The sequence below is a fragment of the Dermacentor variabilis genome, chromosome 11 (genome assembly GCF_050947875.1).
Source record: "Dermacentor variabilis isolate Ectoservices chromosome 11, ASM5094787v1, whole genome shotgun sequence".
NCBI classification, from domain to species: domain Eukaryota; kingdom Metazoa; phylum Arthropoda; class Arachnida; order Ixodida; family Ixodidae; genus Dermacentor; species Dermacentor variabilis.
Window position 1 is genome coordinate 26,411,071 of NC_134578.1, and position 26,566 is coordinate 26,437,636.

At 45.6% G+C, this 26,566-nt stretch overlaps 1 protein-coding gene across 2 annotated transcripts in view; it reads right to left on the minus strand.

Moving 5' to 3' along the window:
• Nucleotides 1-26,240, minus strand: part of Cdc37 (cell division cycle protein 37) — a 28,593-nt gene extending 2,353 nt beyond the window's left edge. The window contains exons 1-10 of one of the 2 annotated variants that reach the window (XM_075674585.1): nucleotides 26,099-26,240; nucleotides 24,108-24,241; nucleotides 20,725-20,872; nucleotides 18,855-18,905; nucleotides 18,261-18,326; nucleotides 17,222-17,380; nucleotides 10,966-11,081; nucleotides 10,215-10,335; nucleotides 8,270-8,338; nucleotides 6,899-7,140 (exon numbers count right to left, since the gene is read on the minus strand). In XM_075674585.1, the coding sequence (XP_075530700.1) occupies nucleotides 6,943-7,140; nucleotides 8,270-8,338; nucleotides 10,215-10,335; nucleotides 10,966-11,081; nucleotides 17,222-17,380; nucleotides 18,261-18,326; nucleotides 18,855-18,905; nucleotides 20,725-20,872; nucleotides 24,108-24,241; nucleotides 26,099-26,131 (1,095 nt within the window). In that variant the 5' untranslated portion in view covers nucleotides 26,132-26,240 and the 3' untranslated portion in view covers nucleotides 6,899-6,942. Of the gene's footprint in view, nucleotides 1-6,898; nucleotides 7,141-8,269; nucleotides 8,339-10,190; nucleotides 10,336-10,965; nucleotides 11,082-17,221; nucleotides 17,381-18,260; nucleotides 18,327-18,854; nucleotides 18,906-20,724; nucleotides 20,873-24,107; nucleotides 24,242-26,098 lie in introns of both variants that reach the window. The other variant, XM_075674584.1, reaches the window with a different exon arrangement.
• Nucleotides 26,241-26,566: the final 326 nt, after the last annotated feature.

Genomic DNA, 26,566 nt, shown 5'->3' on the forward strand with positions numbered 1-26,566 from the left:
GAGCATTACCACACAGTGCTCAAGTACCATTGAAAGCCTCAGGAATAAGCAGGTTTTCTGCAGGTTGTAGAACCAAACTCAAGCTCAAAACTGTACCCGAACCGGAATTCTAAGCTGAACTGAATCCGAACTGAGCCTGAATCTGTTGAAACACACAGGGTGCAAACTGGTGCTCAATAGATAAGCGATTCTTTGAAGTGATTACTTTTTCCGTCGGCACACCCCATGAGCGCATTGTTTCGACTTGAGGGCTGCGTCAAGCGTGAAAGTGGGTGTTTTTAGCTGGTAAGGTGTGCTTGTGTATGTGTTTAAAGGTGTGCTGGTAACTGTACGATCACCAAGGCAGAGAAGCTTGCACTTTTGAACTCGGCCATGCCAGTTGTGATGTACGGCCAAAAACTTATTTCAAAGGTACTGCAGAATCGCAGTTTCAGTTTAAGCTTCCAATTCGTCCATGAAACAAGCTCGCTACTGTTACCAGATATGCTGTAAAGTGCACATGCCAAGACAGATGGAAAACAAGATAGAGGGTCTCCTGAGAAAAACAGGAAGACCAACCAGTTCATCAGCATGGCTCATTGTAAAACTGACACTGTGGTCGCTAATTAATAAAGAACCTGTGCTATAAACAGCACAGGTTCTTTTTCCTTTTTTGCGAGCCATGGCTCAATGCTCCTTTGGTGCCTCCAAGCAAAGTATGCAATGCTCTTCAAACTGTGCAGATCATTCCCGGGGCACGCTACATATGCGTGATTTGGACTCCTTTATCCACGCTTAGAAGGCGTGAGACTACGCCACCTACAGTTGCATAAGAAAGATTGTCGCACTGTTTAGCCTAAACTGTCCTTGTTCATGGTTGTCAGGATCAATGTCCTCACCTGCTTTTACTTCAAAAAGAAAGAATAGAAAAATGAGGAGAATGTCCCTTGCTGGCTGCTTTCTGTGTTAGAGAGCAGAAGTTTCAAGTTGTAATTTATGTAGTGAGATGCGACTCTGCGCTGTATGATAAGCCACAGCAAGCCACTTGACGTTGGTACCACGCCGCAGAGCACCCGCCACACTTTTCTTCCTCACCTCGGTTTCCCCAGTGCCGCTCATTCTAGAAGCTGCGTCAACTCTTTGTGCAACCGCAACACAATGGAGGGATTTGATAGGAAAGATGTTGGGGGAGGGGGGCCTCGCTAGCGAATGCAAAGCACTTTTGCCATGCGACTAGTGCATTCATTGTGTTTGCTTTTACTCTTGTGATAAATGTCAGACGTGACCAGACCTTGTGTCAAAGCATTTTCTGTGCCGAACTGTTTTGCAAACTGGTTCCGTGCTGCAGACTGGTTCTAAAGTGTTTATAAATTTTTACTTCTCCCAACCGAAACGAACTTGGTGCGTGACGAACCCAAACGCCAACAGGATTTTTTTTTTTCAGTTCGACACTCTTCTTTTCTGACATGAATCACTTAACATGCATTCGTTCACTTCTTGTGTGGCGTCTAAATGCTTGAAATGGCGCCTGACCAGAGTGACTACAAGTTGTGTAAATGCGTATAACCATGAAGGGATACAGGCGTATAATTGCACCCAATTCCTGTCTCATCTTTATTTTTCTTTGATGCATAACTCCCAACCCCCGAAAATGGAATGAATAGGTAATTACACCGCCATGGTGGCGTGAGCAAAAGCTGCTGCAGGAAGTGCGCCCAGCTGCTGCCAGAACTGAATTTAGACGGCGACTAAGCCTGCGTCTATATGACCAATGGCCTGGTCAAACTGACAAAGAAAACACGAATGAATACAACCAAACTTCAATATAACGAAGATGAATATAAGAAAGTAAACATAAAATTTCGGTGGCTATGCTTCATTTCAATGAAAATCCTACTGCTATAATAAATTCGACAAATGCCATGTTCAAGGCAATATTGGTTACAGCAAAAAGGTATTTGTTAAATTACTTAAAGTTAAATAGTACTGGGGTTTTACCTGCCAAAACCACGATCTGAGTATGAGGCACGCTACAGTGAGAGGCTCTAGATTTATTTTTGACCACCTGGGGTTCATTAATGTGCACCCACTGCATGGTTACACAAGCGCTTCTGCATTGTGCCCTTATCGGAATACGGGCACCACAGCTGGCATCGGCAAATATTAGTTTCCTTGCAACTTAAAATAGAGTAAAATAGAGTAGGTGACTGCTTTTTATGACTAAGAACTTCATATTTGCTGAACATTCCGGATTTTCCCAAGGAAGTGTCAGTTGCCCCAGGAACAGGACTAGTACACATGAACAACCAATATTTCAAACATGAATCCAAAAGTTTGATTTTCAGGACAAAACATGTGACCAAATAGAGAATGTATTCTGCGATGATCGCTTTTGCTGATACTATCGCCATGGCCATGCCATCGCCACTGGCACGCGCTGATTAACTTGTTGAGCAAAATTGCATGAGCTGATTCGCTGGCAGAGCACTATGTCATCGGATTTTGCTGAACCAGCCAATCAGCACGAGCCTGACGGCAATACTATCGGCGTGGCGACACTGTTGCCCAAAGTGATCATCACAAAATATGTCCCCAGCGCTGTTAAAGTGAGCTAGGAGGAGGTAATGGGCTCATGCGTAGGCCGGTGCCATGCGTTGCCGTGACTCTGGCCATGCCGCTGGATTGTGCTTTGGCGTGCCTTCGCAATGCGACGCAATCACCGCCTCCAATGTAGCGAGCGTTGGGGCCTCTCCGCACTTGGTAGTTGCTTTTGGAGTGTGCAAAGTTTTGTTTCTCTAGTGAACACATCACACGCTGCATCCTCGATCTGCCAAAGGCTTTTCTGCAGACAGTGATGTGGCCTGACAACCAGTGACTGTCTTGCGCAACCAAAATGCCACCCCGACAGCAAAACCATTGTTTTGCGCCAGGCTGTCAGACAGGTTACATCTATGAGAAAGTTGGCACGAAGACGTCTTTGTTTGACACTCCGAAGGATGCAGCCCTCAGGAAGCAATGGGAAAAGAATCTGCATTGAGTGGACAAAGCTAGACCACACATGTGTGGTCTGCAAACTGTACTTTGTGCTGCAGTATGAGCTACAGGACTATGTGCACATAATTGAAGGGAAGGAAGTGCATACTCCATGTGGAAAACCTTGCCTGCGAGAGGATGCTGTACATACAAACCTGCCTAATTTGGCCTCATACTTGACGAAGAAGAAGCCACGAGAAAGGCTGACTCGAAAGAGAAAATGGTCGGGAAGTGTTCCAGTTGAAAAAAAGCTATGTTATGTTTTCGTACCCCTGGTGGTGCTGTTGGTGCCTCTGTCGACAACTCAGCGGGAAGGCTCACCGAGTGTGCGCTGCTTTTGGAAGCTCGTCCAAAAGAAAGCTCAGAGGATCCACGAGCTAACATAGATGCAGATTTAATTGGCTGCCTAAGACTTCCTCCCGTGTTTTGGGGCAAGCAACACTTCCCAGGCAATGATGGCGTTGTCTACTGCAAGTCTGTGCTGATGGCAAAAAGCATGGTACAGTAAAACCTTGTTAAGCCGTACCCGCTTAAACAGCAGTTTCATTTTAAAAGTAGTAAAGTCAAATCCCCAACTCAGCGGCCATTGAACATAATGTGTTTTGTATCCGCATAAACCGTGCCAGCTTATTGCGTATGCATCTGCTAAAACGTAGCGTTTCAACTTTTCGTCGCGCAAACACGGCGGTGCGCTGTCTCTATCGGGTGGCCCGGCAGAACAAGCCTCAGAGATCGGAACAACGGCCTCCAAGCGCCCTGTGCGTTTGTGCATGAAGCCACATCAACATCAACATCATTTCGACGCCGCCGTGCCAGAGAGCGTTATGGCGTCGTGCAAGCGAGGACTCGCATCGTTCCGAAACTCGGATAAAAAAGACGCCGGGTACTCAGCACAGAACAAAAATTAGACATCGTCCGTGCTATAGAACGTGACACGAAGAAGACGGCGCTAGCACGCAACAGGGATCTGCTGTTGACTACAGTGTGTGGCATTTGGAATGCGAAGAAGTTGCTCAGCAGCACTGCTGCAACCACGAAGACATGTCCGCTACGAGGTTCGACTTTTCGCCATCGTTGCCTGTGTTGTTGCCGAAGTGTCGACTAGCGACAATGATGAGGACGACACGGAAAGCGACAGCACGGGCGATTCAGGCCCAACAGTGGCATAAGCTGTGCGTTACGTCAGCCTCATGAGTGCAATCATCGCGACGAGAACAGGGGCGCGATAATGTAACTCTATTCCAAATGAAAAGTATTCCAAACTCCGGCTCCCAGGACTCCTGCAGCACTACTGTGCACGTATACGAAGAATACGTAATGCCAACGAGGAATCTGCCATGCGAGTGTTTGCCGAGAAGAGGGGGCTGGCTGAAAAGCTGGCACGCAGCTTCAGTAAGTTTGAGGCCGCTGTCGTCGGCGTGCTAGGCCGCCGCGGCATCAAACGAAAATAACGCTTTTGTGGCGCGAAGTGAATAAATACTGCATGTTTTTTCCCCTTTCATCGCACTCTCTCTGAGTTCCGTTTTCGACAGGTAAGTGGGCGATCTCATGCTATTCGGTTAAACAGTACTACCGTTTAGTACGTACCTTTCCCGAGCTCCGGCCAACTACGGTTTAACGAGGTTTCACTGTACTACCGTTTAGTACATACTTTTTCCGAGCTCCGGCCAACTACAGTTTAATGAAGTTTCACTGTACAGTCAGAAAAGGTAGAAATGCTTGTTCACTCCTCATCCGACGTGTATTGCAAGGTATACGCTAGAGATACTTTGCTGAAAGAGGTGCCAGGGCAAAGTGAAATGTAGGCTGAGACCTATGTGGTGGCGCTGTATCTCAAGAGAATTATGAAAGTGCATGGTTCACTCAAAAACTAAAGGACTAAGCCGTTTCTCGGCACGGATCCTCCATCGCTGCTCTTCCCATGCTACTGCAATCCAAATGCATGTCAAATGTGCACAGATTTATGCACGGAGTTCTGCGCGCAGTCTAATCATGCCTTCGACACGGGTAATAATGGTGACTGAGTTACGGGAAAGATGCCATTTTCTGCAGCCCTGTTCGCACGAGTACTGCCCATCTGCAGTGTATGTTACTGTATTTACACGATTGTAAGTCGACTCGAATGTAAGTCGACGCCTCCATATCGTAGGTGACAGGAAAAAAAAATAAAGAGCATACCCGAGGGTGTATTCCACAATGAAAATTTGTTAGTAGCTGGCATGGTGACTGGACTACTCATCTTCACTTGCGTCATCGTCCTCACTAGTGCTGCCATTGTCATCGCTGCTACGGTACCAAAGCGCGTCGTCGTCCAACGAAATTGCACATTTGGCAAACGACCGCACTATGACATCTTGTGGAACGGCAGCCCATACCAAATGCCCCCAACCTCACGCAGCCGTCAGGGAGGCTCTTTTGACAGGTCCAGTTGACACAGTTCGCGGTCTTCTGCCGCCAGCCACTCGTACTCACGGCGGAGCAGGTCCTTAAAAGGCAAAGATCTGGGCTTTTTTCATGACCATGTTGCACTTCAATGGCAGGGACCAATCACGCATATAGCGATGTACGCCGAAAGCTTGGCCTACAGCTCCGGAAAGCGTCCCCTGACTTTGGCCCGTGGGAAATTCTTTGCTTGCCGTCACAGGTGAAAATTTTACCTGAATTACAGGTCGCATCAACATCGCGATCATCACATCCTATTCCAGCAACATTGCACATGGATTCTGTTTGTTGAGTTTGCCAAAGCTAGTTCTTTATTCTATGGTTTGCCTTTCAGACAGCACTCCGCTATTCCGTGCTTGTTTGTTTAGTTTGCGTTCCAGACAGAGCTCTGCTGACTCCAAGAAGCCTTTCTCTTGATCTTGTCGACAGGCCACGTCAAGTGGCACCAACAGCTCACAGTCTGACTCAGAATGAGTCTCGAGTTGCAGTCCGAATGAGCCCGACTCCGCAACTGAAGAGGCTGAACTGCCATATACCATATACCACACTGAGCTCAAAATGCGGACATCACTGATGACCTGCTAGGCTGCAGTGTGCCTATTTCTGCCGCCATTACATTTGAAGACTTTGCAGATGTCGACAGCACGGTGTTGTGTACGGAACTGAACAATGACGAAATACTAGAGCAAGACCTCCCACAGTCAAACAGCGACTCTAACTCAGATGATGATGATGTGCGTATGCTCCGGAGCTTTCACATGCGGATCTGACTTGAGCTATTGCAGTCCTTGCATAAGCATACAGCAACAGCACAACCTGGCAGAAGTACAGGCACACTTGGTTGCACGCAAGTGGAAGCGCGTGCAGCAACGAATCGACCCCTCATTCCTTGTAAAGGAGCCTTCAAACGTAAATAAAATGATCTTTTTTGGATAGATTCGTTTTTTTTTCAGACATTCGACAGGTCAGACTTATTGGCATTGTCCGTGGAGTCTGAATTATTGTTAGTCGACTGTATCAATATTTTGCTTAGACATGAATAGTAATTAGAATACTAGAATCATTTAGAAGAACAGGTAGAATATTTGGCTGATTTGCATGAAACCTTGACACAAGATAGAAAATAACAAAAGCAATGAAAAAAAAACAACAGTGTCAAAAGAATGTTTGCGAATTCTTATGCCACATCTGAACGATATCGATTGCACTCCCTTTGACTGTTCTCTTTAACAATCTTATACGTTACAGTTTGTTGCACATAGATATCCCAAATCCTTCCTTAGGCTCTCTTTTGGCAAACAATGCTTGTTCTATTCAGGCTAGTTTTTTAGAAAGCCCTCATCCTGTTTGCTCAAGTTTGCTTTGGCACTGGTCACATCCTAGGCAGCGCCACGGGGCTCAGTCAATCCAAAGCCACATGCGAGTGGTTCAAACGATGGCTCACCTCATTCGATGCATGGCATCATCATTGTTGCCGTCCTTCCTCCTTCACTCTGCGCCTGATGTCTCGGAGGACGCCTCCAACGGTGCCGACGCCTCTGACGCCTCCGCGGCCTTGGCGTCAGGCACCCAGAGGCCAGAGTCGACGCAGCGCTTCATGTGGTACCTGGCCTCTTCCTCGGGCATGCTGGCAATGACATCCTTCAGCATTTCCAGGTCGCGAGACTCGAAGCACTTCTGCATAGACTGTAAGACAATGACAGGAGAAAAGAATTGAGGAAAAGCAAGAGAAAAGGACTGAGCAACTCTATACACTTAAGTCGCAGTGAAAATTTTACCGTACTTTTTTACGTATAGCCCACGTCCTAGTGTAAGCCGCTCCCCAATTACCGCATTTACTCGTACGTAAGGTAAGATTTTTTCACGATTGTTGTTGTTTGAACTCAACCCTTGCGTTCCATTCAAATACAGCAACATTGACAATTTTGAAATTAATATACTGAATCCCGCGATTTCTGCCATTATTTCGGCAAAAATGTAGCTTTATATCCCAAGTCAAATAAGAGGCAAGTCAACAGAAGAAAACAGTTTTTTTTTTTTTGTGTCGAACTCGACACTGTTTTTGGTGTGCTCGTGACTGGTGCTGCTGTTACGGTGCTGCAGTACCAGCATTGTGATTCCGTTCACACTTGTTTCTCATAATTTGAATTTGCTTCAACATTGAAAATCTTAGATTTGCACTGATAACCCAAATGCACTGCCGCTCCCTGCTGCAGGCGGCGCGAAGTGGGCATCATGTTTCATTCTGGCAGCATTGTATTTTGGCGTTGCCCACCAGCTCAATTTCATTTTGGTCAGCTGTTGCCCTCTTCAGGCATTACGCAATAGGAAAACAACAAATGGTGCCTCAGACTGCTCGGAGCCCCATCAGGTCGATCGGCATCTTTCACTTCCTGGGCACGTCAAAACTTCCTGCCACAATACAATACCTGCTTTCTCATTAAAAAAAAAAAAAAAGAACTGTAGACTTGGGCTGAATTTGAGGAATGTTAACATTTTCTTGCCTAAGCTGCAAGAACAATGTGCGTCTCAAGCCACGTGGGTCCCACCAGCTCCACAGGTGTCGACGTCTCGTGCTGCAACACTTCAGATTACACAGATGTCAACTGCAGTTGAATATGCCAAACTTTTTAGTAACATCAGATCATATGTTTCCCCGGTTTACACACATTTTTCTTCTTCTTAAAAAAAAAATAAGAAAACAAGATGTTTGAACGAGGCATTTGACCTCTACTGTATTTGACCACCCGGGGTTCTACAACGTGCACCCCAAAGCTCGGTTATATTGTATGACAAATGGGCCAACGCAACTCACCTCAGGCAGGGACTCGAACACCTCAACTGGGTCAAGACCGCCAGGTCCTAGCCTCTCCTGCCGTTCCTCCTGCAAGTTTTTTTTTTAACAGTCACTATAACTGCAGAAGACTTCCCAGCTTCACAGTCAACACTCACCACGATATATGCATCTATACAAACAACCTATTTAAGAAATCCCAACCTGGTTATGCCCTGTACTAGGCGTAAATGCCAATGCTGTGTTTCCCTGGTTTTAAATGCGTTTATGCATTTATGCTATTGTAAACATATTAAACACAAACAGGAGAGTATGAAATGGAACAGCTCAAATAACCAACAAGCTGAGAAAGCAATTTCAGGTTGCTACATTTCCTGTCGTCAAAGATGGTGCAGGTCCCATACCGTACAAGTCAAAACCAGGCTGTCACCATACGCACAAGTGAAAGCAGACGTGAAAGAATGCATTCTCATTAGCTCCGACTTGTTCACGCTTCACTTCCCCATGCACTGCACCAAGCGCTAAAGGAATTGAACGCTTAATAATGAGCACCCCAAGAGTAAGGAGACCTAAGTGGCTTGACTTCATTTTTTTAGCAACTAGCACAGGAAGCCAACAGGCAATGAAGCATGGAAAAGCATAGGGCACATAAACTGCTCTGTATTAATTGTAACATAGAAATAATGAGAAGAAGGAAAAATAAGGCTTAAAACAAATTGAGCAGGGACCACCAACGACTGTTAATGCAAGTCAATAGCCCGAATGAAAGAAAGAAACGAACAAGCGAGTGCCAAGGCCCCCTTCCCTTCTTTCCCGCCCCGCAACTCCATTGCGTGAGAGCTCAAGCACCCTTTCTCTCAATTCCTTTGCATAACAAGTCTTACCACTGACCCATCAACCACTGGCTGACCATTTTCGAGCTCAAGTATCCGCTGACGAATGGAGTGAACGAACTTGTACTTGACATAGCCCTAGGAGTGTTTATCAGCACCCCTCACAGCCCTGGCGGTGGATGCGAAACATCTTTTTGATACTCCCAGGGTTAGATCTGCACCGTACACATACGTCAATGTCCCAAAAACCAGATGGTAGGACTGCCACCATGGTAACTCAATTGCTTGAGCATTGCAGGCGTAATGCAGAAGGGGAGAGTTCAGCTCCCACTTGCAGCAAGTTGTCTTTATGCCTGCTTTCACATCTCTTTCCCCAATTATTTCTACATTTACACTAAAAAAGAAAAAGAATGGTCCTGCTATGCTTTCCCCGACTTCACTGTCTACTGGCTTGATGCAAACGAGTTTGAAGCTTGGTGCCATAAAGTAGCATACAAGGGATAACTGTCCAATTGCCTGCTCCTAAGATCACGCACAACGCGACACCTGTAGGCATTCCACGTCCACTGCCTTGGCCTTAGCGGTGCTGTCTCACACTCCCAGTGCCACTTTTGCACACAAATACTCAAGAAAGCGCTGCGGTAGCTGGATTTGCGAAGCGCCACACAAGTACTGCAGGGAATGTGGGCTCAGTCCCCATTTGTGGCGAGCTATCTCTTTGTCCGCTTTAAATTTACGATTACTGGATTAATGATACATTTCAATTACACATAGAAATTACATATGCTCTCTGTGGCTTCGTTTTCCGTCACCTGACATGGTTGTGACTAATAAAAAAATTCAGCCCCTCAGTTCCTTTTATTCTTGAGCTCTCGGTGGGCACTCGGGCCAATAATAAGGCACTAGAATGCACTAGAATGCCAACGTGCTGATCCTGTCGCAGGAGACCTTCACTATGAATAGTAGAACTAACTGCCTGATTCCGTTACCTGCTGAAACATTTCAGCACACACCCGGAAGACATGCACACATAGATGCGTGCACACACTTCCTAACCTTGCACAATGGCACGAATGCCTCGCATGCGAATGACAAAGTATCTCACTCACTTCTTCACACTCACTGACACTCACTTCTTCAATCTCCTTGACCACTTCTTCCAGCTTCTCTCGGGCTCGCAACTGGACACGTTCCTTGAATCCCTTCAGTTCGTCTTCAAAGGCATCCTTGTACTGTTGGTCAGCCATCTGGATGCTGACGGCAATGAAATGACTTATTGAATGACTGGCAATCCACGTGTCTGAGATGTTTTCGAGATGGAGTATCCGCTGACGAACAGACTGAACGCAAGAGCAAAGGGTGCAGTTACGGACCTCTTAAGACCCAATTGAAAGCCTTGCCTACTACATTAAAGTATATATATAGCATACACCTCAAAATTATTGCTTTGTTCCACTTAGACAATGAGAATATGTCTTCCAAATACTGAACCACATTTCAGAACTATAGGACACCAGAATAATATCTATTACTGAAATTTCAAGCACGCTATTTATTCCAAAAGTGAAAGGAATTTAACAGCAGACAAGGATAAGCGTTTGTCCTTGTATGCTCTTCGATTTATATGCTCATCCACAGTTGCGCTGTTACACTTTGGGTTGCGCAGAGCTAACTAACCCAATCTTTGATGTTACTTATACTTGTTTTCGAATGACAATCACCTGGGGCTCTTTAACATAAACCTATGCATGCATTTCAGCATACCGTGCCTGCCGGAATGCGTCTAACTGCGGCAGGGGTTCGAACCCGCAACCTCCCTCGCTCGACAGCAGAACACCAGTCCCGCTGAAGCACTGCGGTTGGGTCAGCGCACTTCAGGCTCACCGTGTGAAGAACGAAGAAATGCAGGATCGCGGGTCCACCTCGAGCTGCTTGCCGAGCTCTAGGACGTACTGGACGCAGATGCACTGGTGGGCGACGTGGGCCATGAGCTCGTGCTTCTGCATGGGGCGAGAGAATCGAGACCCTGATCACCTTTGCGCCACGTCACCAGCGGTACCAGATCACGTGAAGTTGCCGGCATGTGCCAGCACTATCGTGGAGGCAAGAAATTATAATAACAAAGCAAATCGATGAAGATCAGCCCATAGACAAAGATAGACGTATCTACTGGCCTGTCTTCAATAAACTTGACGTAGTTTTTATTTTACGCGTAGTTATTTTTCTTTTTCAATTTGCAGTCATGCTGTCATTACTAGTTAATCATCGTTACGCTGTTCTCACTTGCAATAATGCATTTATAAATGTTTTGGTTTCACTAAAGATGCTGTTATTGCATTCCTCGTTTTTCTTTTAAACTCTGACAGGTAGTCCCGCCTACGATTCCTGAGCTATGGCACCTTATATTGTGCATGTAAACTTTTATGTATATTGCAATTTTCTGAAAATAAAATTTTTTTGAATATTTGAAACACAGCAGTATAACAGACACTCCAGTGGAGAGCTGCGTATTAGTGTTAATCATCTGGGATTCTTTATCTGAACTCAAAGCCAAGCATAAGAATTTCTGCCTCTAGAGGGAGGCCAACGAGCTGTGCACGCAGCAGATGGACATGACTTCACATAAACGCGCATTCTCACTTTTATCCTGTGGAGTCCTCCATTGGCATAAATGCATTTGCGGATGTACTGCTTTCGAATGTAGGTTATGCTGCCTGTTAAGTTTAGATCTTAATGCCAATTTATGTGTTTTTGATAGAACAATATGTTAAAAAAGTCGAAGTTTCATTCGAATGGCAAAGTATCGATTACAATGGCAAATTAGTAGAGAGGTACACAAAGTAAGTAATGATAGTAGTTTCACCGGCCGTATAAGCTTGTTAACGTTCGCTTACTAACTAAATTAATAACCTTGGTGTCATGCAAGCACAGGCAAACATGAACACACCACACTCGATGACCGTGCGCACTTGCTGTCAAAATGTTGGAGTGAGGGAGCAAAGAGACTTTCGTGCTGCCTCTCGCTTCAACGCAAACTGAGCAGCGAGAGTACAGCGCACACGAAGCTATGAGCCCGCCAAAGCACTTAGACTCTGTCCCCATTGCAGATCACTTTCAAGATGGGGCCCGTGTGGCCTTGCCGTATGCGGTTGCTGCCAGAATAGAACCCCCCTGTTCGGAGCCTTGCCCACAATCGAGGAAGAAGGTAGGCTACCTCCCGTTTTCCTCCCTTGCGTGCACGAGACTAAGTCACCATCTTCAAATCACCCTCGCACGTTTTCACTCACACATACAGCACAGGGTGCATGGCGACAATGTTATCGTACTTAGACTTTACACGGAACATCATAGTGATGGCAGAAATGCGCGTGGAGTGTCCAAATAATTGCTATCGCAGTAAAAAAATAATTTTTGGCGGTCCCTATGAGATTCGTTACACAGAGATTTACCTGCACTGCTACACATGACCCTTTTTCTGAAGTCACTACTGCATCTGATGGACTGCTTGACATGCCGCGTCTCATCAGCAATGCTAAAACATGGTCTTCACTTTCTTGTAATGCTTGTAACTGCTTATTATAACTTGTGCTAGCGTTCTGAGTCAGTGATTCAATTTCTTTCATGAAAGGGCACTACATGACGGACTGTACAATTTATTAATTAGTTACTCTAATTAAGGGAACTAGAATATAAACATGGCGTCTTCCTACAGCCTTCGCTTTCATTTAATGAAATCTGCAGTGGCTTGCAATAGAACTAAGTAACCCATACACCTTTATGAACAGCCCACTATAATTTGTAACTTGAAGAGACATTCAAGAGAAAATAGTATCTGAATTATTAAGATGCAGGATATAAAAGACAAGTAGCCCTGCCGCTTTGAAGCTTGCTCACCAGCTCACTGCTACGTCATTGATGTTGATGCCATCTGCTCCAGCCTAGTTGATATATTTATTAGTAAAAGTGGCCTAAATTGTATTCCAAAGGAACGAAATACTGAACTAAGCAAGTTTTAAACATTTTTACTGAGCTAGAATGGCAAAAACATGAAAATACACTTTGAAATCTAAGACGCCTCACTAACAAACCGGCACCGGGGTTCCGGTGAGAAACTACTAGGGGTGTGCGAACACCGAGCACAGTCATGCCTTGATATAACAAAGTTGCACTTGCAGAGGAAAACTTCGTTAAATTGCGAATTTCATTAATTCGAGGTTTTAAAGTTTCAGCACTAAAAACAACTTCACAAATTTCCAGAGCATTCAGGGTAGTTAATTTATTAGTAAGCATTTATAAACAAATCACAAGAAGGTCGAGCCATAATACCGCGGTTGTGAGTGCCAGTGCGTGGGGTACAGATCGCACCGAGAGCAATGCATCAACATGGCTCATGGCGTCCGAGATTTGCGCATGTTGTATCACGCGCTGCCGTAAATCTTGGACTCCATAACTGACTGCACTTAGTGCCCACAGCCAGCGCCGACAAATTAAAAAGTTACAGTGACGTTTCACTTCGTGTATGCAGGGGACGTGCAAGTGTATAGGCGCTATGGCGCACACGACGCTATCGGCCCTCGGTGCGCCTTGACGCCTACACTGTCTGCATCACAGATCATATTCAAGACGGAGCTCGTGTGGTCACGCCAAGTGCAGCAGCCGCCAGAGTAGAATGCCCCGATGTAAACATCTGCTCACTATTCAGATTACCTAGCACGGTTTCTGCGTGCGCAGGCACACAGCAAGTGTTTGCACTCAATGACTGTGGACATTCGCTGTCAGAATGCTGGCATGGGGAATCGCGGCAGTAGCAGTGAGCAAAGCGACTTCCGTGCTGTCTACCGTTTCTACGCAAACTACGCGGTGAGAACACACCGCACGCAAAGCTATCAGCCGTCGGCACACCTAGACTGTGCGCCCAAAGCAGATGGCTTTCAAGATAAAGCATGCACGACCGTGCACGGCCGAAGTCTCCCGGCTCCATCCCCTTTCCTGATGCCATGGCGCAATGCGCACCATGGAATACGGCGTGCTTGCTCCCCTTGCGCACGCAAGATTAAGCCACCATCGTCAGCTCACCGCCGTATGCTTTCACTCGCACACACAGCATATGGAGCGCAAGGGCGACGCGCATCGCAACGAAAACCAGCAGCAACTACCAGAGGTCAAGCCAGAGCGCATCCGCCTGCCTTCCTCCTCCGCGACGCTTGGCCTCAGTTCTCCATCTCCACTCAACGTTACCTACACATTCCTCTAGGTGGCAGTACCTTGCCGCGTGCTGAGCTTGCTCCTTCATACTGTCTCCGGCGCACAATTTTCTTCACCTCCAGGCGCTTTCCTCGTTCACCTGCTTGGCTGCCTCAGACAAACACCGCCGATGTGAAGAGCTGGCCAGTTAAGATTGCGCATAAAACAAAAGTGTAAAAAGATACCAATATTGGTCCTGAGCAATAAATAAAGAAAACAAAAGAACAAAGAAAGAAACATCAGTTTTGCGAGAAAGGTCGAGCATTGATAGCGATGGCAAGGAGACCACGCGAAGTAAGGTTCGCAGTTTTATTGGTGTCACGCGCGCTCAGGCAAACACTGACAGACCTCACTCGATGACCGTGAACTCACAGTCACAATGTGAGCTACCGTTTCGTACCGTGTTTCAGAAACATGTGATTACATGACCACCAACACCATATACGCACGAACATTAAGATGTGTACGAGGGCACTATCCATTTCGGCTTGCCATGGAGAAATTACCTCCAAGACCAACACGATGCGTGACCGGTGTGCGAAGAAGAAAGCAGATAGGCACGCGTTCCTGCACCCTTTCCACCAAAGTGCGTGCTTGATCATGTTACCGTGCATTCACTCCCTCTCCATGCCTCTAGCACAGAGGGAATCATTAGCTCTCGATTCTCCGAGTTGTTTACCCATGCAACAAATGGCACAGCGGTGTTTCCTGTCTACTACGTGCCAGCGTGCCTGCTTTGACAGCAGTTTTGCTGCTCCAACTTTTCATGCGGAAGGACACTTGAAATAACTTTTGCCTCGGCTGACATAGCTTTTTGCTAGATTTACTAGCCATACAGGCTCCAAGTACATTACTGAAATAGCCAAAAACTTAGTAAAATCCAAACTGTGTCACGATGTTGCTTCGCTAAATCGCAAAAAATAGATATGCAGTTTTTAATACGACTAAGGATTGGTAAATGAAAATAGTTTGTTGCCTGTTACATCGCAAATTTCGTTAAATCGACATTTGTTATGTTGAGGATTGACTGTAGTGAATTGTGAATCGAATATCGGATATCACAAAATTGATCACATTTAATAATGCTTACAAATTTTGGGCAAAAACAACACGGTGATGCAACTGCTCAAGAGTCTCACAGCATTGCATAACAAGAATGTGTAGCAAGCTATCACTAACTTAGGTATGTAGAAATTGTGATATACAGCATGGTCTACATTTATTAATGGGAACTCCAAATTAGTACACGAGCATTGATTACAGCTCAGTTCTAGTATAAAGGTTTTGAAAATATACTGTTATCAATAGAATGTCAGTTGAATAGAATGAAATGATTTTCTTCTCTCCGAAGCTAAAGAATTAATGGTGTTATGTTCTACCAAATACCAATCAAGTTCTTAGTTTAATAGTGAATCTGTGTTTTGTGGCTATCTTTCATTGCATAGGCAGTTTTTCTTTCCAGTTTTCCGCCAAAATACAGATGGGTTTTTCTGTCTTTATGGTAGGTGACTCATCGTAAGGGCAACTTGTGTGAAGGATGAAAGCGCGGACGGTGCATCACGTGACTCAATCCCAGCTCTGCGTGTAGCTATCGTTACTGCTGTGCGGGTGGAATGCGGTCAGCATCGACATCGAACCTGACCATGATCTTGAAAATGAGAGGGTCACTGGAAGTTTGCGTGAGCCCCCTTCTTTTTGTCGATCTGCTGTCCATGAAAATGAATACAGCCGAGCAGCCAGTGCAGTAGTCACATGACACTTTCGCACCTACCGCGTAAATCCAAAGCTAGTCTTGTGACGGGTTGCTTGATGCGAGGAAAAGAGACTGATGTGTGTCTAGGAATGACATCAGGAACGAGAGCCCTCTGTATGGTGTGCCGCAAAGATGGCAGCCAAGAGCAACCTTGTTGCAATCCCATACACTCGTTTTCGCTTGGCGATCTGCCGGCTTTTCGAGTGTCACACACCTGCTGCAAGTAGATTCGCATGGATCTGCCACCAAACCGCAACTTTAAGTGTCGCGTCGACACCCGACGAAGCAGCACCAAGTGCCGATTAAACCTACTGGCCTAGGCAGTGTGGTCGTGACAAATATTCGCCACTGGCCGATGTGGTAAAGGGCCACAAACTGCCGCACAGCGGTTGCCACTAATGTGTTTCTACGGGTGGCTCGTTGCGAGATCATGCGCATGGGTCAGATGGACGGCTGCACTAATGTTGTGCTGAAGCGACGCGTATCCAAGACATGACACTTTCGCACCTACCGTGTACATCCAAGGTGTGCCTTCCAGTGGCTAATCGGCTCGGTGCTCGCACATGCTATCGCACTTTCCGAAATACACCCTGCTTTTGTTGCCGTTCTCTCTGCCCGCGTCACATTATTGTTTCAATCAGTCCCGTCGACTTGGCCTAACTTTTGTACCGGCAGAGACGACTCTGGCTGACCCATCGCCTTTCTGGGAATTGCAAAATTCGGGCACTGCGTGTTCAATCCTCACGTCGGGACGACGTTAGGGGAGCACATACCGCAGGTCAGAGCTGCTCGTCAAGAAAACCCGCAACCGCGACAGCTGGGGTGGCTTGTTGACCGCGTGCTCGACAATTTTTTTGTGCTGAAAACAATGGGTGAGGCACTTGCTTGCGCAGCATCACGCACGACAGGCTAGGTGGTGCGCGTGACACGCGGCCCTGTGCGGGTCTCTACACCAAGTATACTCAATGTTCGAAAACTCAAACTGTAGATATTCGATTCAGCGATGTTCGAGTGTCTGCATACCACTAGAAATTACTGCTAAGCTAACAAAAACAATGTTTTAAGAGTTCCTCTTTGGTGTCCCATCAGGGGTCACAAAATAAAGGAGAAGGCGTGCTTTCTGCCAATCGTGCGACCACTTACGTCGTCCATCTCGAGTCGTATGCACCAGAGGACCAAGTAGTTGGCCGTGTACTCGCTCGCCAGGTGCGGGTGCTCCAGGAGGAAGCGCTTGCTGTCGTCGTACTTCTGCAGCATCCCGAACTGCTTCAGCAGTGACTCGTTCTCCGACACAAATTTTTTCTGCAGGGGGTTCGAGAACAATGCAGAGCCTTTAGCAAAACAGGAAGTCAGCCTCGCTGGTACTGACCGAACATGACGCAAACTGTAGCACGAAAGGCAGATCACAAGAATGAGGCAAGACACAGACGAAGGAGTGCGCTCACATCTACAGTTTATCAAGGGAAACAAACCATTATCCACGCACATGAAAAAGAATGCTGATTAAGTAGATACAAGATGACAATCACTTTTGCCGAGTAGATATATACTCAGCATTTTTTTTTTTTTTTGCAAGGATAGATCCGTTTTGCAGAGCAGTTTGCTTCGGAGGAATGAGATGGCGCTACTGGCAGCACGCCGCACTTTGCCTCAGGTGAAAGCGTGCAAAAAAGCACACGAATGCGAAACCCGTTACCGCTTCTGCCCTGCTACTGTGCGATCAGCTGTCGGAAATGCAACGGGGTTATCAGTGACACACTGTGCTTCATTCATGCTGCAAAATCCATAACGGAAGAGGGAAGACCTGTACAGTGGTTGGCTGTGAGAATGGTGACTGGCATATGGAAGAATGGAATTAATCTGCGTCACCGCTGCTACACAAGGACTGCCTGTGTTGCTGGCTCTTCACAATGCACAGCTTTCCTCGAGGATAACGAGATCCACTCGTCCGCCAACATCGTATCGCTAACCTCCAAAGAAAGGACTTCAACCCCATAATGTTGGCAAGAATAAGTACAGTTCGTTACACATTGACAAAGGAGCAGCACCGTTTCCTGGCATAGTAAGTTCCTCCCACGTTGCCTATGCACAAAACCAACTGTACTGTGGATGACAGCACCAACTGTACATGAATGTTCGAAGTTCAGATTGATGTCACGCCTGAAGGCAAAGGTATCTGTACCTGCGTCTGTTCTTTTTCTTCTTCTGTCAAGACGACTTCCTCCTTTGGTTTCGGCTTGTTCAGAATCTGCATGAGAAAGCCGAACAAGTTGATGTGAATTCCTTTTGTTTCGTTTCTCAGCTTTAGTCAAATACCGTCATGACTCCAGAAAAGCAAAATGAAGGCAGTTCCAATAGAAACAGTGATAGTCCTGACACAACTACATTGATCGAGTGCACCAACTACGCACTTTATCAAGTACTCTATTACGAGTAAGCATTCATATAAACACTGACACAACCTCTTTGTTACTTCACACAATAGCAGTTAGGTATTTAGAACCAGGTTACTGGCAACAACCAAATAGCGTTCATTTTAACGCGACAGGCGTGCACGTGAGAAAATATCGCAGTGTCACTAACAAAAGTGCAGGCCTTTCATGAATAATTACGATAGTTTTCCTGGTTGGGCATTAAAGTGCAGAATGCTTCACAAACCAGTTGCCACGCTTCTGTGAATTGCATATCTGTGCATAGCAACTGGGGGCCAACAGTAAACCTAGTGGTGAATGTAGGCAACTGGTTTTTGGAATGTGGAAGAGAGTAAACAACTCACCGTTTTTTGAAAACCTTCCTTGCTGATGGTATCAACATTCCAAGGTGCCAGCTAAAACACAAACAAAAAAGAAAAGGCAGCACGTGAGCTCAGCAGGTGGGCATCCCCCAAAACCTAGAAAGCACCCAAGGACTGCAAGAATGCAAAGCAGTCGCACACATGCGCACACTCAGGGGCGTCCACTAATTGCCCTTCAGACCAGATCCATACAGATAAACACAATTTGCCTTTGCTTCTGCAATCCCCCTTGCAAAAACTGAATAGAGTCTATGCTCGTTACAATCGACCAGCATACAACAGACTTTTGATATAACAGGCTATACTTCAACCTTAGTTTGTTCTACCTATTTTATTAATGCAACAAAGTTCGCTTTTAACAGACTGCGCTACAACAGACTGTCGGCTACAGCGGATGAAAGTAGCGGCAATTTTTTTGAAAATCGGGCATACAAAACATACTTTTGCTGTGTCGACATGGGCTGACAACTGACTTGCGAGGGTCAGTCGACGATAGTAGCTAAATATCGGACATTCAAGAGGGGAAGGCGGGGCAGAAACGAGCTGTTTTCTTTCGCGTGCGAGGCACCGGGCGAGGCAAGGGAGAGGGGGGTTCCACTCCGGCGGCTGCTGCTTACGGTGTGGCTGTGCATATCTTGAAAGCGATTTCGATGTGGACAAAATGCTCACTCGCGTGGGCGTCATCTTCAATGCGATCTGCGATGTGGACAAACTGCACCCAGTGCCAGAAGCTTTGTATGCGCTGTGCTTTCTACGTTTAGTTCGCATTGAAGCGAGAGACAGCACGAAGGTCAATTCACTCGCTGCTGTTGCCACACTTCCTCGCTTCAACATTTTGATAGCCAATATCTGTGGTCGTCGAGCATGCTTCGCCTATCGGGCGAAACTGTGACTTTCTTTTGTTTGTTGTTTACTTTGGATGTTCGTCACTCACTCTTTGCAATAACGTTGTTAGACATTGTGACCAAAGTTTTGGAAGCGAGGCGTTTCCGACATTACGGACTTTGGATAAAACAGATGCTTTTTGTCGGATTATCAGGGTTTGTAGTAACAAGAGTCGACTGTACTGCAAACATTAGTTGTCAATAAAGAACAATCTAATCACTTAGTCAATGAAAATTTTTACTGGTTGCTGGCAGACTCGGACTTGGATTGTAACAATGCCAGACTTACTGGTGAGTGGAACCACAGAAAGAATGCATGAGCCACACTAGCAGCCACTATCCAGAGTATTCAGATGCCAAAAAGGCAGCACATTAGTGTGGCTTTTGTTGCAAACAAATATGGCAGACATCTGAAGCTTTGCGCACGCATAGTGCTACTCCCACCGCGCCGTGAGTCACATGATCTGCGACTCCAGCGAATCTAAGTCATAGCCACAGGATGCAAGCGAGAGAACCTTGGATTCATTCGAGCTGGAGCCCAACACTCTAACATACTGTGCAAATGTATTTGAAACACTTGATCTGGACCAGACAAATGTAAAGCACGCACTGAGACCGCTTGAAAGTGACCAGTCGAATGTACAACAAGTGACACGTTTAGTTCTTGCTTTACTTTGACAAGCAGAAATCTGTAGGTCAGTGACCTACAGTGGTGTATCAACAGCAGGGCTGCAACCTGACCAGTTTTCCCCAACTCTCCCGTGGCTTATTGTTACTTAGCAGAAAAAAGAAAAGTAGGGACATTTGGCAGTTCTAACTGGGTCCTCGGGAGATTTACTGAAAAGTCGGGACTGTGTACTATATCCACTAAATTCGGCATGATTGGCAAGCTACTCCATCTTCTCAGTGATGCTTTTTTTCTTTTCTTTGTGGCAACCCTAATCAATGGCAAAGGAGCTGCACCCTACCTTCTCCTTTTTGTCCAACGCTTCCTTCTCCTTGCGTAGCTCCTTGTCCTTCCTCTCAAGCTTGGCGACGTCTCGCTTTGCCTGCTCCAGGTCTTTGCCAGTCTTGCCCTCACATCGCTTGCGGGCCTCCAGCAGCATTTTGTCATGCCTGGACAGACGATGGAGCAATGTGTGAACGCTGCCGTGAATACGCTTTTTGCATGAACTTCTTCAGGCATTGCATGCATGACTGTGCAAGCCAAGATAGTGAATCAAAAGCAAGAGCACTGATTAAGATGATGATACTCAAACTGTTTGAACTGAATTCTGGGGTTTCGCGTGCCATAAAGCACAATTTGATTATGGAATAAATGAGAAGAAAGGGCGTTAACCAAGGAGCCTGATTTTTATTAGTCATATCATAAGAGGCCTACAAACAGTGACACCAAGGACAACATAGGGGAAGTTACTTGTGCTTAATAAATGAAATAAAGAAACGATGAATTAACGGAAATGAAAGGGAATGAAAAACAACTTGCCGCAGGTGGGAAACGATCCCACAATCTTCGCATTTCGCGTGCGATGCTCTACCAATTGAGCTACCGCGGCGCCGTTTCCCTGTCCACTTTCTTGGGTATTAATGTTTCCTAGTAGAACCCTGGGAGTGTTAGCCAGCGCCACCACTCATTGGCAGAGCATCACATGCAAAATGCGAAGGTTGTGGGATCGTTCCCCACCTGCGACAAGTTGTTTTTTCATCCACTTTCATTTCCATTAATTCATTGTTTATTTATTTCGTTTATTAAGCACAAGTAACTTCCCCTATGTTGTCCTTGGTGTCACTGTTTGTTGGTTTTTTACAATTTGATTATGAGGCACGCCGTAGTGGTGACTCCGGTTTGATTTTGACCACCAGCGGATCTTTAAGTGCCCCCAATGCACGGGACATGGGCGTTTTTGCATTTCACCCGCATCGAAATGCGGCCGCAGTGGCTGGGATTCCATCCCGCAACCTCGTGCTTCGCAGAGCAACACCCTAGCCACTAAGCAACTGCGGCAAGTGATACTTAAAACATGTCGTAAAGATCTTCACACTTCTGAGTGGACCTGCATGGCATGTCCGACGGCTCGGTGACTGCTCTCGGCATCGGCACATCGTCAAGCAGTGGGTTAACTTCCTTATTTGTTTTTTCACAATGTTTTACATCGGCCACGTTTTTCAAGTGGCTCGGTGGGTGTTTTCAAAGTATGCTATATGCAAGAGAGATGATGTTCACATGCCTGGCGTTCGCATTGAGGGTTCTCACATGAAATCCACATTCTGTAAACTTAACAAGACTGACTGAAAAATTGAAAATTCTTAATCCGTTCGGGAGCTGTGTGCTTTTTCATTATTCCAAGGAGGCATGAAATGTGATAAAAGCAAACTTCGAGCGGACGGGTGCCCGGAAAGGATAAGGAGACAATGACCACTCTTTCCCTCACCTTTGGGAGATGAGCCTGCGCTAATTCTGAAACGTGGAACCTCAGGCCAGTTTCACAACTAGCGTGACTGGAATGCCCCGAGATTGAAAAGGATTGCACTGCATTCTAAGATTAGTGAGGAAATTCAGCAAGTCAATGTTTGTTGTTGTTATTGTTCTCCCACAAAAAGATCTTAGCTATGAAAGAACACCAAAATTACATGGCATCTGGCTATTTGGTCATCGTCGACATGCTCAAGTCGGGTCCGGAAAAAAATGCCATGAAGAAGACGTACAACAACGATCACTGTCTGTCACTTTTTTTGTAGCGCCTCTTTTGGCACCCCAACATGTTTAATTCTTAAAAAAAGCACTATGAAGTCTGCGATATCACAATGGATTACAAACATATGTTCATTGCACGCTGACAGTGGTGAGAAACCATTTCAGCGTTCCTTACACCTGATCATTCATTATATCCATGCTCACTATATTGAAGACTGACTAGAACAGGCCACCTGGTAAACTGCCAAACAAACAAAAATTGTGCAGGAACCATTGACAAAGCTTGCCAATGTAAGCGAATAGCCGAATGCTTCTAGAAAACTACTCGCTCGTTTTAAAGCAACGATGCCCTTCATGGCGTACATTTGTTTTAGTGAGTGTGCTGGAGTGCTGCATCCCAAAGCAACACTCGAGAGAAATAGTAGGTTAAACTGTATTAGTTAATTACAATCCAGCAAGAGCAAAACAGCCACTCTTTATTATGAGACAAGGCTTGATAATGCAGAAGACGAGCTATAACAAACAACGGGGGGCGCTGGTGCCCTGAAGTTTCCACAACTGCTTGCTATGGTGTCATGAATTTTGACAGCGTCTACTTCGATCTAGTTGGCTGCTTATTGACCAAGAAGGACTACACTGCATTCTATAGACAATGAAAGTTCAACCTAGTTACTTTGGACCACTTTTCCTGTTCCAAATAGACCCAAATACAAGAAAACACTTTGAAATCCATGACATCACACTGACATTTCAGTGCCGAGGTTTCTGTGAACAACAACAACAACAACAACAACAATAATAATAAAGGTAAAAAATAAGAGAAAGAAATGCTTGGCCCTTTATTTTTCATACTACTAGTAATCAACGTTTTAAGTCAGACTAATGCAGATCTTGTTCTAAAAGAATGCTCTATCAGTATAAACCGACTAAGTGCTTCTATTTCATGTTCCTTTAAGTTTCTTGTATGATTATACTGCAAGAAAGGTTTCCAGCAGGGAGCACCAACATGTCAGCCTTTCTAGTAGGGTGACCTCCTGTCTCCTAGCGAAATGTGGAACATGCTGACCAGGGGGGGGGGGGGGGGGATTTACACAGGACGATGCGAAATTAACTACAGTAATTTACTTTTTAACCTTTGGCAATAAACTTTCTTTCCCGGGGGCCCACACCAGGGGGGAACAGTGGGACAGTGCGTGTAGCTGGTGCCAGGAGCATTCGTCGCAACCGTGAACCGCGCAGCTAGCCAATTTTTTTCAGATGCTTGGAGTGCCTGCAGCTAACACATCCTCAAACAGGGTGGCCTGATGCAGCAGAACTCAAGGCACTGCTGAACAATAATAATGAAGTGTGAAATGCAGGACATTTTTGAAGATTTTCGTAATCTCTTGCAGGACGCAGGACAATAGCTCTCAATGCGGGACAGTCGTACGAGTCGCGGCATGGGTGGTCACCCTACTTTCTAGCCACGTTCAACCGACAACCTCAGACAAGCACTACTGTCTATGTACTGCACAATATTGCATGCAACTGCACAGGACTACACAGGGTTGTGGGGCAAAACAACCAGCCGCTGCATACGACTCTGTTTAAACACTAATGCAAGTGTAGGTCTAGTCTTGTTGTTATTAATATTTTTTATTCAAATGTGGAACTCACTTGGCCTTCCTCCTGTTGAACTCCTCACGCTCTTTCTTCATTTCGTTCATCCGTTCGACACGCGCCTGGTGCCGCCATCGAAACAAGCTTGGCGTGTCAATGTTGGGGTGCGTGTCGTCCTCATCATCCGACACCTGAAACAGCGTACACACAGTTATCATGCATCTCAACATCCCCAACTCCAATCATTTGGAGAAAGTGCTTGTTGTTTTAAAAACCTTAGAAAATACCAGTATCTCGGATATAAAACCTTCATGTCCACTAATAAATATGTATCAACAGTTCAGATTATGGTATAACCTCATTATAATTAAGTTGCATGTGACAAAAAATAGTTTCGTTACACCTGATATTCATTACAAACATGTATATCTGTTGCACTGTTAATTTATTTTGTTATATCTGGTTAACGAGTCATATCGAGGTTCAATAGCATTTGTTGCATGCTGATATTGGTGAGAAAAATTTGATTTAATTAATCAAACCTGTGTTTGTTATGTCCCCTCAGGAGGGCTTAACGAAGACAAATCAATATAACCACACAAACACACACACACACAAAATAAAATAAAGAAGCGCTCCAGAAACGAAAAGGCCATATTGTAAAATTTGTGAATTAGGCATTTTATTACATGGCGGTTGACAAGCTAATGTGTGAATGGATGAATTGGCAGTGAAATCAGTAAACCAAACAGCTTGACAGTAACACCACCATTAGGTGCTAGATGCATCACAATCAACCTCTAGATACGGTCAGTTGATTATGATGACGACGGTCTAATGGCACAAGGGCAAGGTTTGGCCAAAAAACGCCCAGCAAAGTTAAACACTAGTGTGAAACGACATGTGCACCCGCGACCTTCGTTTTAGTTAAGCGGATGGCACTCACGTCGCTCATTTCACTAATGATCAAATTTTAGATGACATATAGTTAGCTAACGCATTGATTTATCCTTGCATTTTTAGCAGCGAGGAAACAATTGAAAATCTCGAGTGAGGCTGCTTAAAGAAGCACTGGTAAAGTGTTGCAGACGGTGGGAAAGTGAAACCTAAACGTTTAAGCGTACAAACAAGAGATCACTTGCCGTTAGTTTCCTACACAATTTCCCAAGGTCACTTTAGGTAAAATGTGGAACAGCGAATCAAAGTGCCTTTCTTGCGTTAGCATATATATATATATACATTTTTTTTTCACTTTGAGAGTGCTAATTTTTTTTCACATCACAAGCACGATGCAAATAACTGTCTTGTCAGCACCGCTACGCAGCTTACCGAGAAAAAGTCAACGTAGAATATTGCGAATATCATCTTTATCATTCCATCATGCGAACCACGATGCGAACACCATATCATCGCATGATGGAATCCGCGCCTTTTTGACAGCGGCACACGAAAGATCGCGACAGTAGGAAGCTGACGGCGCTTTTGACACCACTTAATGCACCCGCAAGAAACAGCGCGAACAAGCAGCTCGGCGACAATTATCGCAACGAAAAAAAAATAATGAAACGCGCAGAAACAATCTGTCGGATCGAATATTCCGTAACATCTAGCGCCCAGTGCAATAAAATGAACAAACGTTCGTAAAAATCCAAGCGACACGGGCGTAACGGCGTCACAGCCAACGGTCTTGAGCAAGAACCGCTACATAGACTAGCGGGTCCTGCTTGGCGGTTGACTAGTGGGTTGGTTAAGAAGCGCGTGAAACTATTTCCATTGGGTCATGGGCGCTCTTCCAGAAAAAAATAATAACGACGATCGCTTGGCGATCGGTCTCGCGGTAATATTTGGTGTTTTGAAGCGCCGTTCTAGAAGGATCCATGCAGGGTCGGTGCGGGTTTCCGTCCCAGCTGCTCTTGCGCTGACCTTTGAAAGCTCGAGACAATCCTAGCGGTTCAAGTCGGTTTCCTTCGGCAGTCACACTTCACGCGGCATTGTTCTGCCGCAGCGATGCCGCTTAATAACAGAAAAAACGAAGGTAAATCACCTACCTCGATTGTTTTCCACTTGCTGTAGTCTACCATCTTTGAAATCTCACTGACTGTGGTTGCCTGCTGACCGAGTATTGCTTCGCCAAGCTTAGCCGAAAGGAGCGCAAGACGGCGTAGGCGATGTGAAGCAACGTTACTAGATTACCGCTTTCAACTAATCTAGTAACGCTGATGTGAAGCTCGTGTTAAAAGCTGCAAAGCTCTACAGTTTCGACCCCGGTCCAGAAAACAGGAAGTTGAAGTTGCGTTACAGTGTAAGCGCGAAATATAAACACCTCCCTGGAGGAAAAAAAAAAAAGAGAAAGAAATATCCTCACATAGGTGCATTGTGCGCCATCGCATAAGGAATACCATACCATACCATACCTTTGGAAATTGAGGTCACGGTGACTGTTAGTGTACTTTTTTGTGTGTGTATGTGTGAAAGAGAGACGGAAGTTTATTGGTCTGAAATAGGCGAGCAAGACA